Below are 18,561 nucleotides of genomic sequence, written 5' to 3'. Positions count from 1 at the left end.
GTGTGTTAGCTGTCACCTAGTGAGGAGGGGGATTGTTTGGACAAACGTGGCTGGATGCTACTCTTGTTCTTGTCAGGGTTAAAGCTACCTCCTGTGGCCACCAAGTGCCGGCTGGCTTTGTAGCCCTGTTTGTTCTAATTGGTAGCTGGCAGGATACCTGAAATGTTTGTTGAAGCAATCTTTTCTTTTAACACGGAATGAAATGACTCTGTTTAATGAGGGAAAGGGTCGCTTGAAACGAGGAACCCTCAAAGGAAAAAAATCACCTGAATCTGCAGTTCTCCTCAGCACCACTAAGCATGTTATATTTCACTAAAAATACTAATATATTCTAATTGGTTTTTGGCTAAATAAATTGTAACATTGATGGTCCCTAGTAATGTCTTTTTAAGACAATTCTGCTTGAAAAAGTATCAAGATGGCGACTTCCAGAAACGAAGATGGTGACACCCAAAAACCAAGATGGCGACAACTAAAACCCAAGATGGCGACTGCCAAAAACCCAGATGGCGATGGACAAAAACAAGATGGCGATGGACTAAAACCCAGATGGCGATGGACAAAAACCAAGATGGGGATGGACAAAAACCAAGATGGAGATGGACAAAAACCAAAATGGGGATGGACAAAAACCAAGATGGGGATGGACAAAAACCAAGATGGCGATGGACAAAAACCAAGATGGGGATGGACAAAAACCAAGATGGCGATGGACAAAAACCAAGATGGCGATGGACAAAAACCAAGATGGGGATGGACAAAAACCAAGATGGCGATGGACAAAAACCAAGATGGGGATGGACAAAAACCAAGATGGGGATGGACAAAAACCAAGATGGCGATGGACAAAAACCAAGATGGCGATGGACAAAAACCAAGATGGGGATGGACAAAAACCAAGATGGCGATGGACAAAAACCAAGATGGGGATGGACAAAAACCAAGATGGGGATGGACAAAAACCAAGATGGCGATGGACAAAAACCAAGATGGGGATGGACAAAAACCAAGATGGCGATGGACAAAAACCAAGATGGCGATGGACAAAAACCAAGATGGGGATGGACAAAAACCAAGATGGCGATGGACAAAAACCAAGTTGGGGATGGACAAAAACCAAGATGGCGTTGATGGCAACAACCAAAAACCAAGATTGTTCGGGTATGTCGCAGTGTAAGATCTGGGCAAACTCACAAACTGCATCTGTTGTCGCTCTCTCTCTTTACATTCCTTCTCCACTACCCTCTTTTTTCAAACACGCATCATCACTCTCACATCGATTCCTCGCTCAAACGATGACAAACAGCTACATTAACACAATGATGTTCGGAGCTGGCTTGTGCAGCCACTCTATGCTCTTATTTTGACAAAGGAGAACGCGATAAATAGGCTTCGTGGGCCGAATAAATGGTTTCCACATGAAAACGACCCTGAGAGGTTTATCCGGTGTTGGCTATTGAATGAGAGTGAGAGAAAAAGAGTGAGGGGAGTATTTTATAGTCTATACAAGTTTAGTGACAAAAATGCTGAGGAAATGGAGTTGAAGTAAGAAAGCAGCAGAACCAATGGTGCATTCAGAGAGCTGTTGTAGTACCAGCAGCGAGGGGAAGTAAAGAAAGGAGGACAGAGGATGATGGGAGCGGGGTGAGATGGGGTGACTGGATGAAAAAGGAAAGAGAGGACGGGAGCTGGCATTGGAGAAGGATTACATGGAGAGTTTTGGCCTGCATGCTTTTTTAGCAGAGTTTCTCTCGCTGACTGTGTGTTTTCTGGGCAGGTGAGGCGAGAGCAGACGTGGAGAGGAAAAAGAGAGAGTGGGAGCTTTTGTACTTTGTGTGAAACAGGGCTGAGGGGAAAAGGAGATGCTTTCATCATCTTCCAGCCCAGCTCTCTTTCCCCGCATTTTAAAAATTCCTGTTGCTCTCATTTCATTTCCTGCCAGCCGCCATAATAGAAACACTTATTTTCTCCTGTCATCCTTGTGTATGCGTGTGGTTTTTAAACTTGTGTATTTGGTGTTTTTGTTTTGCTGAATTGCGAAGCACCTTCTGCTGCATTCTGTGAATGAGAGGTGCGATATGAATAAAGTTAAGTTCTTCATTCATATTTGTCTGTAGATTTCTCCTGAATTCACCAAAAGTTATCTTTAGATAATGCCTCATTTGTATATTTATACATAAAGTTTCAGAATACTCGTAATACTAAATTATAAATCGGGGAAGTTTTATGTTGATGCCTACTCGTTGTTTTTTTCACCTTTTTTTCAGAATACATATCTTGAATCATTCTCGTTTTCTCAAACCAAGTTTTTTCTCAGATTAGCGAAGGGTCAATTGAAGTAAAACCACCAAACTCTCGAGACAAACTTGTTGATGAGCCGACAGCGTCATTAAGTTACATCGACATCAAGTTAAGAGAAGAAGAAATAATTTGAAATTAAGTGACGGACAAAAAGCTTTGGTGACGCGGGAGATTATATCCAGAAAAGAAAAGGACACTGCTTATTATTCATCAGTGAGCAGGTTGGAAAGTTGGGCTTTCGTATGCATCACAGCGTCAATTTAAATCTGCCACACGGCATCAAAACATCAGGCCTTGCTCATGAAGTTCACCAGCTGGAAAGCAAAGAGAAATCTGCGCGTTACATCTAATTTAATTTGCTTGATCACACCTCAGAGACACTGTATATGTGTGTGTGTGTGTGTGTGTGTGTGTGTGGTTCAGCCTCTCGCGAGTGTTTGCGTGGGGAGGAGTCTTTTGTTGGCAAAGACTCGGGGGAGACTTCCTGTGAGGTGTGAAGCTACCGGAGTGTGTTGATCTGTACTGTCTAATCTCTGTGTGTCGCTCAGGTGTTAATGAGGCTCTGTGTGTGTGTGTGTGTGTGTGTGTGTGTGTGTGTGTGTGTGTGTGTGTGTGTGTGTGTGACACAGACACTTTGTGAGAGAAATTATCCCCCCCTCCCCCAAGTGTCAAAGTGAATTAAGAGAGAGATGCAAAAAATAGCGATGTTTGTATCAAAACACCTGATGATAGATGTTGTGGAATATTTCTATGTAGACGTTCAGGAGTGAAGTTGGTTTTGTTCAATGTGTTTAAAATAAACAGTCTTGATGAATGATCAAAGTTTCAAAGAGTAAATGTAATGTTTGCAAACAGAGAACACAACCACAGTCACGTATTGCAGTGAACTGTGAATATGCTCTCGAGACACAGTTTCAAAACATGATATTTATACATTCCAAACTGAGAGGAGACAGAACAGGAGACTGAGACAAAAGGCGGCGGCCTGTGTCCTTGTGCGAACTTTCACTGACACTAGGTCTTCAGCAAATGTTTCGTCTATTAAGAAGCAGTTGATTGCAGAAAGAACACGTCGGTCATTTGTCCTGAATAAGAATGATAACAAACGTGTAGAAAGCGTCAATACTTACGCAGGGCTGATTTGCGACAGAAAGTGACCTTTGTACCAGAACGAATAGTTAAAGTGTCCAGATACCTCGACGCCTGTGTGAAACACAAACTGTGTGTGTGTTACCCTGTCTCCTTCTTTGCAAAGAACAAATGTCCAATGATGAATGATTTTTTTTACACCAGTCTCGAGTGAATTCCTCTAACAGCAACATATCACACAGAAAATATGATGAGGACATGTTAAAACATTTTTTTATCATTACATAGATCAGGTTCAAAACTGTGTGATGTGCTCCACCAGCTCACAACAAGTTGCAAAGAGTAGAACTGAGTGTTGTGAGGGAGCTTCAGCGGTGTTACAGCAGCGCCCTCTGGTGGAGGCTCTGCTTCCTAACTTATATATCACAGTAATGGGAAGAAAATTGCTGTGCAAATCCATGTTTACTTCTATGAAAATGGCACTGGGGGCACTTTGGAAAAGGAAGGAAAATAAAACACCAGGGAAAGATTTACACCATTAAGTTGACAGTTTCGCTGTAAAGAGCACTAAAAACAGAATACTGTATGCAGAATCCTTTGTTCCTGTTCATAAGATTACATCTAGGGTAGGCAGTTTATTTTAGAAAACTTTTGCTAGTGCTGACATTTTTATTACATCCTGAGAGCAATCAAAATGCTCAAAAAAAAGAGAGAGAGAAAAAAAAAAATTACGGTATCGGCAAAAAGACCAACAAATCCTTTTACCTGCATGTCTACCTGCCTGTGCACTCACTGGGCGTGCTTGTTACGGTTAGCGGTGGAAACGATGCGCCACGCTCCTCCCAGGCGCCATCAGGCAGTGCGCGTTTGATGCATTTTGGGGGGAGTGGCTTCGGGAGGGAGGCCTAAAAGGGAGGAGCTGCGATTTTTCTGAGTTCAATACTTCCAGAAATCAAATTCACTCCCGCCGAGCCCAGCTTTAATGCATCAATCCTCACGCATCAATCCACACGCTTCTTAAGAGCGGGGGAACCTCAGGGAAAATGGCAGAGGATGAAGACATTGGCCGCTCAGATGAGGTTTAGTTCAGATGATGGCAGAGGAAATGATCATACCCGCACTGAAACCAAGTGAGAGTACATGATAGCTGATGTGTGGCATGTGAGACGGAAGGTAATTTAATCTGAGCAGCCACCTCATAGTAGAGCTTTAAGCACCTCCTTCCCCTCCTAATTTTTGCACAGTCCCTTTTATGATGATATCATAAAGGCCCAAATTGCAAAGCTATGGTGCTAAAAATCCCAATCACAGCTGATATCGAGCGCAGGTCACAAGATCACATGACGGCGGCAGCATGGCCAACAGGCGGAGGCTGAGGGAAGAAGAGCTGTGAGAAGTATCTACAGCGGTGGAATGGGGCTTTATGTTCGCCCCTCCACTGGTCTGGATAAGTGCCTCATAATCACAGCCTCCTCGCCATCCAGAGCTGCATTCTCCATCACACCTCTTCACCGGAGCACCGGGCAGATTGGCTTTAAACTGAAATTACTTTTTAACTGCAAATTTGCTAGCGTGTCCCCCAGATGGCAGATGATAATAATGTTTTTTTTTTATTTGAAGGGAGAAGGTAGAGAGAGTTTTATCCGTCCACACAGTAAAATGGAAAAATATCTCTAATTTGTAACTAAATTGTGCTTTTATTTTGGTTCCCCGGGTGAAAAGGTTAAATCATTCATCTTATTGTGATGTCAGCCTACACAGGATATAATTAGATGCGGAGGAGAGATGATGACACAGATTGTATAAACATTAAAACAGGAATAATCAGACAGGTGATGTAGATGTCTGTGTGCTAATACGATTGGCCTGGGAGAAAATCAAGAGACAAAAGATGAATGCTGGCGGGGGAATCCCACCGAAAGTAAAATTGAAAAATGATGGCGCAAAATGGAGGGGACGGCAGAGACACGCAGAACAAGATGGCTGAGTATGTAGCACTGATAGAAGAGGTTGTGACTTGTGATTAGGGCAGGCAGGATGAAAGGAGTCAGAAGAAAGAGGGAGCGGAGATGAGTCGGGCTGATTGGTTTCCATGGTAACTGCTGATGAGGTGTGGGGCTAAATAAAAGAGCAGGTCCTTCTGGCTTGGTATGGATCACTGTCACATTTCACACACACACACACACACACACACACACACACACACACACACACACACACACACACACACACACACACACACATTCAATGCTGAAGCTGTAGAGGGACATGGTGATCCCGCTCCTCTCTTTAATATTTACCAGAATCAAAAGGAATAGTTTGACATTTTAGGAGATGGGTTTGCTTTCTTGCCGAGAGTTGGAGGAAGAATATCTATAACACTCTCATATCTCATATCACAACTGTTACGTAAGAGATAATGTACAACGAGGTGTCCATCATCAGGAGTTAATGGGCGACGTGGCGGCCAGGACCGAGTACGGTTCCATCTGTGAAGTCCATTAATCCCCGATAATGGACACCTCCAAGGGCAGTAACCTGCTCATAACTGTCATCATTTGCCAAAGAAAATAAAGGAAAACCATTGATTTATATTTTCATGCACTTTGCAACCAAAATCAATCAAGTTATCCTCTTAACGCCGAGGGTTCGCTAATACCCGGAACAATCACTACCATCCCATAATGTTCTTATGCAATGGAAACATTATTCATCGCTCTAGTAAATAGGACAAACCTTAGATACGACTTGGCGACAGAAAGTGTTTTTAATCCGCTCAGCTCATATAACCCAGAAAGCTACAAGCCAGAAAGCTAATGATACGCTAGCAAGATTAAAAGTCCAGGACCAGGGCCTCACGTACCCATCAGACAGACTGAGCATCTCTCTCACTCACTATGGGCGGGTTGCAATGTCCAGACACTGGGCTGCATAATCTGGCAATCTCAGAATACGCAGAGAGGCACAGGAATCACACCTGAGGCCTTCTCGCTATACTTTTGACAGCACTAACCCTGAAAGCACCTTGCAATCAATAATAAATGTAACCTTGCAGAGCCGGCCCTGACCAATTAGGTGCCCGGGGCAATATTTTACCTGGTGCCCCTTGCAATGCAGCCGATTCCACCACCAATCATTGTGATCATACGCTCACACAGAAACTGCTTTGATGTATATCTTTGAGATCAAACTATTTAAATCACACTTAATAAAAGCTGTATATCTCAGAATTATGTCGTACGTTATTCCCGCAAACAACTGAATAGTCTTTCAAACTTAACTTAATTTAACTTTAATGAAGTTAAGGCGGAAGTAACTGACATTAAAGCTAGTAATGTTGAGAAACTAGCAAGAGTTTGCTAGATTTTGAAAATGATCCTACCTGACAACCCAGCACAGTGTTACCAACTTTTTTCTAATGATGGTAGCTAGCAGCACTAGCTCCAAAAGTTGCTAAATCTAGTAAGAAAGTCGCCAAGTCGACAACACTGATAGCCCGTCCCTCTCGGCCTCCCTCTCAAGCCACTCCCCCTCAATTATCATTATGAACTGAACATATTATTATACTATGTACTCAGCTGTTAAGAGAGCAGCTTGTGGAAGAGAGCTTGGCTGCTTAACTACAGAAAATACGACAGAGTATTATAGTACTCTTCAATAATAAAAGGTTGGGCTTGATCTTAAGCTTAAGATCTTCCTCCAGAATCTTCCTCTACATACTCCAACAGACAGGTTTTCTCACTCGTAGCTCTGCCGGTGGCTGAAGTCCCTGTCGTACTAGAGAGCATTTATGCTTTCGTTCATTTCCAGTTTCTTTGTGAACTTCACAATCGTTGTACAGAACAAAATAAGCATTAATAGGAAAAGGAAAGTTCTCTGTTTTTTTGTGCCATTGCCCCCTCAAAGGCGCAAACTATGACTTGCCATCGGGGTTGTGATTGCGGATGTGTTTCTGGGCAACAGAGTGGCAACCAATCCAAGGTGTTTCCTTGTGGATGACTGTGTGTGTGTGTGTGTGTGTGTGTGTGTGTGTGTGTGTGTGTGTGTGCGCGTGCGAAACAGGGTGTTGGTGTGAAATAGTGTGAATGCTCAGTAACACATTTATTTCTGGTTGCAGAGCCAGTGAAGAGAATTCAAAGGAACAGAGTCCACAGAAATACTGAGGAGTCGCTTAATGGAGAGTAGTAGAGCAAAATAAATCATGTCTGCTGTTTAGTACTTCACACTGTCTTCTCGGCCAAAATCTGCCATTTTCACCCCTTCGGTTTGTGTAGATTTCCTCTCCCAGTTGCATCACTGCTTCAGAAAACCCTCCTGTCTCATTTGTGCACAAATGAAAAGACACATTCTGCCATCCTCGTCGTGGTACTTAAGGTCTTTACTGAACATAAGGCAACTTCAAAGACTGCAACTTCAGGCGAGGCAATTAATGGAAATTATACTGAGTAAAAGAGGGGTCATATCTTCGAATATCACAGTTCAGAAAAACGATTGTTCCGCAAAAACCTTGATGTCTGAATGGAAATAAGACTCTAAGGGAGAAAACTTCGCAACAGCATCAGTAATGACATCAACTCCTCCCAGTTCATGCCGTGACTCAGTGGCCTGATTTCAATCTTGCATCGACATTGAGTCTAGTTGCCGGATTATATATAAAGAATGCAGAATCATATTTTAGGAGTGTTAAAACCTTTGCCAATTAGATTGCCCTCCCTGCAGAGTGGAAATGTCTGCATATTGCACAAGCCCTTCTTTTAATATTGAAAAAGGCAATTAACATAAATAAATAACCATCGTCAGTAGTGATAAGTAATGTTAGATCCTCATTTCTACATGTAGCCTGACTTTTAATCATCTATGATAGATGTTACAGGAAAGTGTGCGGGAGAAACATTTGACAGGGATGTTAGTTAAAAATAAAGTTGCCATCAATCAAAAATGTAAATCCGCCATTCAGGAGAAATCATTAACCTGTTTGCTAAAGCCCTCCCCCAAACAGTGAGCGTCCAATCACAGCGTTGAAACTTGTTTTCAGCCTTTCTTAAAACCAAAAAACATAAACGAAAAGTGTAAAGAATGAGTTAATCTGCCATAACGTAAACTGTGATCGTTAGCATGTCCAGCTAACTAGCTCAAGGCTAGTAAGGTAGCTAGCAAGCTAATGAGCTGGACCAGTGGTTCTTAACCTGGGTTCGATGAGTCACTCTCAGGGGTTCGGCAGACACACACTGCGGTCAAGTGAGCCGCCTCATTAAAAATGAATGACCGTCTATTCCTTAAGGTGCGTTCACACCGAGCGCCCCGTTCGGTGTGAACACTGCGAGGTAATTTACATGTAAAGTCAATGCAGTTACGCGAATGGTTGCGGATGACACGAATTTTCAATACATTTTCAAGCGGCAGCTCACTTGACCGCAGTGAGACATTTCTGTACCTGGGGAGCTGAAGCAAGCGATTGCCATGCACTTAGATGTGCTCGCAAAGTCCCTCGACGGATACTTCCCCACCACACAGTCATATCCAGCATGGGTGAGACAGCCGTTCACGTTTAGTGTTGCGACAGCAGACGTCAACGATGAATGCCTCGACGAAATCATTGAACTTCAGCAGAGCCAGCTTCAACAGCAACTCTTCGGAACAACAACGCTCTCAACGTTTTGGTGTCACCAAATCGTACCATACCCTCGTATTGCCAAGAAAGCCCTTGAGATACTCACACCGTTTGTTACAACGTATCTTTGTGAGCAATCCTTTGAGGATGGTGGACATGAAAACTAAGAAAAGGAACAGACTTTGCTGCGAAAATGATGAGAGTGGCACTTGCCAAGGTGAAGCCGAGCATTTCTGAACTTGTATCTGAAAGGCAACAGCAAAAGTCACATTGATTTGCAGTAAATATTCACTGAGTTATGTTTTTGTGTGAAATTCATGTTTTGTTTGTCGACAAACCGATCCTCACAGCATCATACAAAGTGCGTACCTGATCGCAAATCATTCATTGAGTTATGTTTTTGTGAGGATTTATGTCTAGCTCTGCTGTATTTCCCTCAGTAGTGTCCTCCTACGAGTCCCGCCCACTGCCGCGCCTCTCTCCATAGGAACAGCTGTGCCTCATCTCCTGTGATCACCTCCAGCTGACATAAATACTCCTGTCACTCTCATCCCAGTTGTCAGTCCGTCCGTTTACCGACCTGGTATTCCGACCCGTGAGTAGCCCGTTTGTTCACTCTCTGAAGATCCGTTACTAACGATCCGCTTTGTTTTTTCAACTGGCCTGCCGTCCTGTGTCGAGCCTCGGGTGTCACACAGACGATCCAGCCTGCCTGTCAGCCGCGGACGCGGACCTGCCACCTCCCGGCTAGGATCCGTGCGGAGCGCGAGGACGCGCCTCCGTATTTGACGTTTGACAGTTTTCCTGTCGGCTTCGTCTGCCGCTGTGTAGGATTAGCCACTTTCCGGCTTGGAACCGTACGGAGGCGTGGAGACGCCTCCTATTGACTTTGGCCGTTACCTGTCTTTTCCCTTGACTGAGAGAAATAAACTACCTTGGTTTTGAAATAGAACTCTGCTGTCTGAGTCTGCATTTGGGTCCGTGAAACACCCCACATCATAACAGTTTTTGTGTGAAATTCATGTTTTGTTCTTTGCACACAGTAATTTTTTGTGCAACTGATGCATGGTTCATTTTGTGCACTAATAAAATATATAAAATATATACCTATGTTTTGAAGAAATCATATTTTATTTTTCCAATTACGAAGGGTTCGGTGAATGCACTGATGAAGCTCGCAGGGTTCAGTACCTCCAATAAGGTTAAGAACCACTGAGCTGGACACTCCAAGGCCAAGGAGCACGTAATTAACTAACTGTATGAGTTTGCAGGGTTACAGGTTACATTATAACAAACCTATTAACTGGCCACTGATCATTGCCGGTCCAAAATGTACAAAAATCTCTGCTGGTCCATAGTTTTCTTTGTTACATATGTCAGAGACTTTTGGCCCAGTTGATGCAATCAGGCCTACACAATCATGGCCGTCGCAGGATCAGCACCTGGACGGCAGCTGTGACACTTTGTGGTTTGTAATGTTAAAAAGCTCAAACAGTTTAAGGGTTTGATCACTGAGAAAGATGTCTATAATCATAAATACAACGGTTTGAGCACACACTAATGAACCATAACGTTGTGTGTTGTTAACGAGCATGCGCTGCACAGTCCAGCTGTGTCCGAGCCCCACAATGCACATTGATGACCTGTTACTGCTGTACGTTGCACGGAGCGAGACGTTTATTGGTTTTTCCCAGCACTTTATTGCTGATAGAAAATATGTTGAAAACCATTTTACTTATCCACCTTTTCTGGGTGGAACAAATACACCTTCGCAGTCGGATGGATTTGGTTTCGGCCGTCAGTGTTTCCGTCGTTCATCAAATCTCTCTATAAGTGTATCGTTCGTCACTGTCGATGCCATGCAGGGGCAATAAACCTGCTCTTTGTCCGGCTTCCATTTCATGCTGTTGTCTCGACAAGCAGCAACAAAAAACAACCTTGTCCCTCCAGTACAGCTAACAGCTGCTGGCCTCTGTTCCCTGGCCCTTAATGCTTGCTCTGGGTTCTCCATCCCAGTACAGATATAGAAACACTCTCTGGCTCTCTCTCTCTCACACACACACACACACACACACACACACACACACACACACACACACACACACACACACACACACACACACACACACACACACACACACACACACACACACACAGATGTAGAGCATATGTGTCAAACTCAAGGCCCGCGGGCCGAATCCGTCCCGCCACGTCATTTTATGTGGCCCGCGAATCCCCCAGCAAAAAATAAATAAAAATTAAAAATACTTTTTTTTTTTTTTTTTTGGAAAAATAATTAATAGTTAGACTTGAAAATAAAAGTATCCCCATGGTCGAAATTATGAGATAGAAAGTTGAAATTATGAGATCGCGTGTTGTCTGTCTACCGACATTAAAACTATCACAACAGGTGGACAGGAGAGGCAACAACCCGAAAAGCTGTTTTCCAACAATTGAAAAAGATCGACAAATAATCCCAAAATGTCCACGAAGAGAAAAATTGATGCAGAGGGAAGAAAATGTAATGAAAGATGGGAAAGCGAATACATGTTTGTGCTTCAAGGAGAACAACGGGTCTGTCTTCTGTATTATGAGGCGTGTCGGTGATGAAGGAATACAATTCACGTCGGCATTTTGACACCAAACACGGAGCTAAATTTAGCCTCCAAGAAAAACATCAAATTGTCCAAGAATTAAAAGGCAGACTGCAATCACAGCAGAATATATTTACACAGCTACAGCCCAGTGCATGCTGAAGGTATGTGAGCAGAGCTCCGACCAGATACAGACTTTTACAAAGTTTGTGAAGAAACACCATCGCAGACCGAGTTCATGAACTAGCAGCAATCTAACAACACAGCGAGCCGAAGAGACGAGCAGGTACTTGTGTTTCTAATGAACGGTTGATGAAAGCACAGACAACACGGATACAGAGCATCTATCCATGTTTATAAGACCTGACTCAGTGAGGAGCTCTTGGATGTAGCTGCCATGCACGGGATGACGACGGGGAGGAACATTAGTGATGCAAAGAGGTGACACAAATAGCTTTGAACAAAGTTAATGTAATAACTTGTGTTTGATATTTGTCTTTATTTTCTTTAATAGTTTGATCTTTGATAGAGTAATGTGGGTTTCTTAACCCTCAATTAAAATAATTTATGTTATAACAGAAATGTTTAAATGTCATTTTACATTTATATAGCTGCATGTACAATATTTTTACACTTGAATAAACAATAATGAAATGCAGAGAGAGTTATTTAACAATATGTTAGGGAGAAGTTAGTTATACAGTCTTACAGTTACAACCGGCCCTTTGAGGGCGACCGTGACGCTGATGTGGCCCAGAGTGAAAACTGACACTCCTGATGTAGAGTAAGCGAGGGAATTGACTGAGACCCGAGGGCTGATGTGTGGGAGGCATATGACGGAGAGGCCCTAATGGAGAGCTGTTACAGCGTATCATAACCAAAGGGAGCAGCGTTTCACAGACAGGCTCACATGGACGGGTAAGTGGAACTATTGCATCATGGTCCGTCCTTTTGGGGCCTGACGTGCACGGTAGACGTGGACAGCGAGGACATGCTGAGGTGTTCAGGTAAAGGGCGACTAAAACACACCAGCATCCCTCTCAGTGTCAGATGTCGTGTTCAACATTTACTTCTTCAAATGTAGCAAACTGGCGCTCTACAAAGTCTGCCGAATTAGCTATTAGCAGCTCTGATTTGCGATGTGCCCATGAATGTACAGACAACTATAACTGGGTCACTTTGATTCGAAAGTAAACTTAAAACTAGAAATGTCTTTTTTCTCTATTATTTCTAAGCTGACTCATGACATCTGAGATAACGATATCCTGGGGAAGCGTACGCGTATCATGTATGCGCGTTCTTATCTGGCTGAGTTAAGGAGCCTGTGTGCCTCCGTGTGGCAAAGCTGCTGCTGCAACCGCCACTACAACGACACTAATGTCCTGTTTTTCATGCACTGGTCCCTTTCATCTTTGCTTCTGTTTTAGATGACATTTAACACAGTTTTAAGATATAATCACATTAGAATCAGACATTTGACAACTTGGATTCATTAATTACAATGAGATCATTGCACAAATATTTCTATTACAGAGCAGTAAAATACAGTTTGCCTTGCACACATATTGTTGGAAGGGAAGTGAATCCAGACATGTAAATCCAATGGGATGTAACATCTGCATGGCATCACGACGCACCTGCAAACAGCTTCTCCCGTCTGAATCTCTTACAGAACAGTGCTCTGGATGCATGGGGGAACTCCAGCTGAAGACTGCTTGGTCTGTCTAATTGGATTACGGACCATCTGATTACTTCACCAGTTCACGCTTTTCTCCACCTCGGTTGCGATTTGGCGAAGGCCCTCCGAGTCATCCGCCTGACTGACAATGTAGAGCATGCTTTCCACAAGGGATGAAGTGGTGCGTGTGTGTGTGTGTGTGTGTGTCTGCGGTGCATTAGTGTGCGCAGACAACGACCTCTGGCATGATCTGTACAACGCAGCCCACCGTGTGCAGCTGCTGAAAAATGCACTATGTCTGTGCTGTGACATCCGCAATCACCTCGATGAATTATGCAGTTCGCAAAAAATGTGCTGGGGAATGCTCAACCCCAACTGTGGCCACTTTACAACGCCTCGGCCCCCCAGCGCAAGAGCACGTTCGCCGAAGCTGTCCCCGAACGCTACCGCTCAGCCTGAAATATTCACCGCCGCGGCACTGAGGTGCTCTTTCTCGCTGACGCCGCAAGAGGTGAACCACGAGTCAGATTCCAGAGGAACAGGAAATAGCCAACAAAGATACGATCAAGGAATACACGGTGAGAAGTTGTTGAGCTCAATTTTGCAGAGGTCTCGTCAACCTTATATTTGAGAAATGACCTCGTCTTTCAAGTGTTTTCAAGCGACTCTCTTGTTTTGTAGTTGTTTTGTTCACAGACAGGGGAAAAAAACAACAGTCATCGCTGGTGTTTCTTACCTCCACGAACAGGAAGCAGGGGACGATGGAGCTGCTGCTCTTCACACCCGGCTTCTCCTCCACTGCCATCCCTCTCTCGGTTTCTCTGAACATCCCTCTGTCCAGCTCTCTGTCTCCCTTATCCTGAAGGAAAGAGGGTTCGGGCAAGTTAGTCCACTGGCCAATCAGAGGGAAATCCAATCAGGACAAATGAGCTGTTTTGTTTTCATTCAGCACTGTGATACATTTGTATTGTTCATCTACTACATATGCTACAACCATGAATATTTTATACGTGCACAAAGAGTGAACTCATCGCTTAGCGCCGTGGGCTGTGTGCATTCTACAGTTTACCGTTGCAGTCCTTGGAATTGCTTTGCTTATTTTGGATTTCGATGCGTCATGCATCAAAGGAGTGAGAACAAAATACTTCCAATGAATTCCGCAAACCCGATCTACCTCTCTGTGCTCGGCGTTTTCATTCAACGATAACACAGCGCTCAGTCTCGACACGACATCCAGGCAAAATCGTTCAGCAACCACAAGCTGAAATAAATCCTGTAAATGACATAATACAGTGAATGTGAACGGTCACACTATAGCGCAATGATTCATAGTCCTCGCAAAGCAAGGGGTCTCAATTTGCAGCTAACTGCAAGCTAACTGGTGATATGCTAGCAAGTCGGAACCCAGTGAGCACTAACCCGGATTTCAACGTTGATTTCTGGTTGAAAAAGCGTTGATATGGGGAAACAAACACGGCACTATTTGAGCTAGCTAGCTAGAGCTTGCTGAGTTCATGAGCGAAGTGAACGAGCTGACGCAATAAACGAGGCTTCACGCTAACGACACACTCTGTAAGTACTTGAACTACTTCATTCCAGTATTGCAAACCGAAATATCATTACCATCCCATTACTATCATGTTATGCTCATCATGCGGGCGAGGCTGCTAGCTTGTTAGCATGTAGCGTCAGCATGTTACGAACAGTAAACAGTAGACATGTGTGTTAGTTAATGTGCTCTACTAATACGATCATGGTCAAAACATTGTTGTTTGGGTTATGGCAATATACAAACAATATAAACAAGATTGTGTAATATCCAGGTCAGCATCGTTCCGTTGAAGACACGTCTATGGTCTCGACGTTCAAAACTGGTCTGAGTCAATATGTTTTTTAATACTTGTTTTGCTCCTGTGTGGCTTTGAAAATGACATTTAAAGAAGGAAAAGGAGATTATGTTCTTATATAAAGAACATTGTTATATTTATATTGTGCTTTAATAAATACAAATGAACTGTTGCTGTGTCACTTGGTCTTTTGTCCTGTAAGTGGAAACTGTTGATGTGTCATATACCCAGAAGGACTGTAAGCATTTCGGTGTTGAATACACGGTTAAAACACGGTGAGGTTGAATCAAAAGATAAGGTTTATGATCATTATATAACGAATGTGTAAACAGAGTGATTTAACAAATGTAAAAACTGATTATAATAATGATCTGTGCAACAGAGTTGAGACGTGAAAAGTGTGTGTATGAAAGAAGTTTTGGGGGAATATGGTACCTTCCAGAAACAGTGAGTCAGGAACAGATGTTTTGGGCGTAGGTCGGAAAAACAGACACGCGGCAGCAAAGTCTGTTGCAAGAGATGACTCATAGAAGCAAGAGGAGAACTCCGGTACTTTCCATACATAAGCACACACACATAAGGGTGGGATAAAGATCATGTGTTCAGAATAGGAGGGGGGGAACAGACAGCCCAAATCAAGGACAAAAGGAGGCGCTTGCGATACGCAGGCTGGGATTTCTACACGAGCCGTCCAGACGCTCTGAGAAGAAGATACGGACGATTGTAACTGAAGTATTCGAGGACTTCGTCTCTGTTCACGGAAAGAAGACCGCTGTTCGTGGACAAAGATTGAAAGACGGAGATTTTCCTCTCCCCACTGCTCGACTTTAACAACTGAACAACGGAGGAACGCGGCAGTCCTAGAAAGCCTTTGTACTGAGCCTTGAGGACTGTTGAACGGACTCTGCTGCGGGAGCAGGAGGACCGAGGGTCTGGCCAGACCTTCGCTCCTAACAACTCCAAAAGAACCTTTTCATCGCACCATTGAAATCTCGGCAGTCTCGGCATCAATAAACAAATGAGTATAATCTAAAAGAACAAAATTAAGATAACGAATCAAGTGTAGTAACATTTTATGTGAGCTGTAGCTTAACCCTTGCTAACTAACTAAATATAACCTGCAATAAATATCTAATCTGCATTTAAAGTAAATTTCTGAAGTGCATTTATTTGCTTAAGTAGTAAAAGTTCCTCGTGGCAGTAAAAAGTTAAATCCATTGTATGTCTAACAACTGAGTTCTGTAAGGTTATCCTAGAGACCGAATCCACTTAACAATCCCTTACGGTTTTAGAAGTAATCCTAGCCGTTAAAACCTAAACCTGGCATTTACCAAGAGCACGGATCCAGAAGAGGGAAGCTGCCATAACCGACGCGACTGGTAGGAGAGCCCAGGGCCAGGCTGGCCTCTCGGCCGAGTGCACTCAGACCAGAGGAAGCAGGGTAGACGTCGGGAGTAACGGCAGTTAGCAGAGCCAGGCGAGTTCCCTCGCAAGAACACCAGCTCGACAATCTTTTAATAGAGAGCTGAGTCAGTAAGCAGCCCCGTATCGGGCCAGAAGTACCCCAGGATCTAACGTCTTTTAAACCAAAAAATGCTCACTGGGAACATTCTACAGCTAGCCAGCCACAACAGAGCGCTGCAGGAATGACCGACGACTGACAGGAGTTCATGCATGAGTTTATATTTATGTTCTTTGATTCATAACTTGTTATGAATGGTCTTAAATGAACGTTATAGATCAGTAAGATCGCAACAGACTGTACTATCAGCAGACGGATTTATTCGTAGTTTAGCTTTTGAAATCACGCTAAAATTAAATATCTGAGATCATAAAATTCGGTGTTTGTTTGTTTGCTTGCTTTCACACCACAAACGAACCGCACTGGAGTTCGCTTGGAAGCGGACTGAGATCCGCCTTTTCAGGCTGTCACATTTCGGTTGGTTGGGCCGCACCAAGGTTCTCACACCAGCCCAAATGTACCGTACTAACCGGGAAAGCGGACCCAAACCTAAAGGGGTTATGTGTGGAAGCAGCCTTGATTGTAGTTCTTATATTAAAGCTTTTGTTGGATTTAAACAAACAACATGTAACATGTTACTCAGTGAGCTTTAAAAGGTTCCGAGGTGGCTTCTGCCACCACTGGACAGACCCAGGCTAGCCATTTCCCCCTTGTTTCCAGTCTTTATGCTAAGCTAAGCTAACCGTCTGCTGGCTGTGGTTTCATATTTTAACAGACAGACATGAGAGTGCTGTCAATCTTCACATCTAACTCTCAACCAGAAAGCGAATAAGCATATGTCCCCAAAATGATTCCTTTAAGCTGCCATATGGAAAGACGAGTGTGACTCATTGTATTTCCACTTTAAGGACTTGGACATTGTACTACAGAGAACAAAAGGGAAAGATTCCTCACAGTATGAAGTGCCAGCGGTGTGTACAGTGTCATCAGTGTCATGTCAGTGTTGGCCTTCAGGTTTTTATCCATCACATTGCAGAATGTAGAGCAGAAACTCTCTTTTCAGAGGAGCCTGAATCATCTGCTGTCTAGTCAGACAGGTTTTAAACACACACAATATAATGAGAAGACAGGAGGGGTAGAAAAAAAATGTCTTTTTTGTTTCTGAGAAGTTGTCAGGTTGACGTCTACTCTGCTGGTGAGTAGTGAGTTGTGTGCTAGAGAGCTTTCTTCCTCCTAATTCCTTCTACACTGCTGGAAAGAATAGGCCTGAGGGATGAATAAGGCATGAAGCAAAGCTCTTAGCAGTCATCAGAACAACGTAATGTGCCCACCGGGACTGCTTTTTAGAGAGGGTTGGTTGGACTGTTGTGTGCATGTTGTGTGCATGTGTAGTGTGTGTGTGTGTGTGAGAAAAAAGTAGCTGTCAGGGTGACCAAGCAGAAGCCCCGGGTAATGGAAATCAACGGTGGGGGAAAGAGAAACGGAGAGACGGGGGGTGTCCTTCCCGTTTCTTCTCCACTAGAAGCTGATGGGAGGAGTTACTTAGTGTGTCATTCCCTCAGAGGCGAGGTGGCACAAAGGAGGCTGTCTCTCACCGTTTTGGGGCCAGTCAGGCTGGGATAGCCTGACTGGCTGACAGTGGTGTATAAAGTACCCAAAGGCCATACTTGAGTAAAAGTAAAGATACCTTACTGGAAAACTACTCCAGTAAAAGTAAAAAGTCACCTATTAGAATACTACTTGAGTAAAAGTCTTAAAGTATCTGATATTTATTGTACTTAAGTACAAAAGTAATTTTCTGATATTAAATGTACATCATAACCTGAACATTAAATGAACATCATAACCTGTTCATTGGAAGTAAAAGTACAAGTAAATGCTGTTAATAAAAAAGCAAAGGGTCAGAATTTTGAGAATGATGAAGTTTATTCTTTTAAGTGCTGTGGCACCATGACCAAGGACAAGGAGCTGTGTTGACA

The 18,561-nt window shown here is 43.5% G+C and overlaps 1 protein-coding gene across 1 annotated transcript in view; it reads right to left on the bottom strand.

The window, feature by feature from the left end:
* Positions 1-14,102, bottom strand: part of plppr2a (phospholipid phosphatase related 2a) — a gene marked incomplete at both ends in the record, with an annotated part of 37,467 nt that extends 23,365 nt beyond the window's left edge. Inside the window, one exon of the mRNA XM_079281082.1 lies at positions 14,010-14,102. Within this exon, the coding sequence (XP_079137208.1) occupies positions 14,010-14,102 (93 nt within the window). The remainder of the gene's footprint in view (positions 1-14,009) is intronic.
* Positions 14,103-18,561: the final 4,459 nt, after the last annotated feature.

Source organism: Melanostigma gelatinosum, assembly GCF_949748355.1.
Source record: "Melanostigma gelatinosum genome assembly, chromosome: 13".
NCBI lineage: Eukaryota > Metazoa > Chordata > Actinopteri > Perciformes > Zoarcidae > Melanostigma > Melanostigma gelatinosum.
The sequence above is the reverse complement of the archived record's forward strand: the minus strand, read 5'-3'. Positions and strand labels throughout refer to the sequence as shown.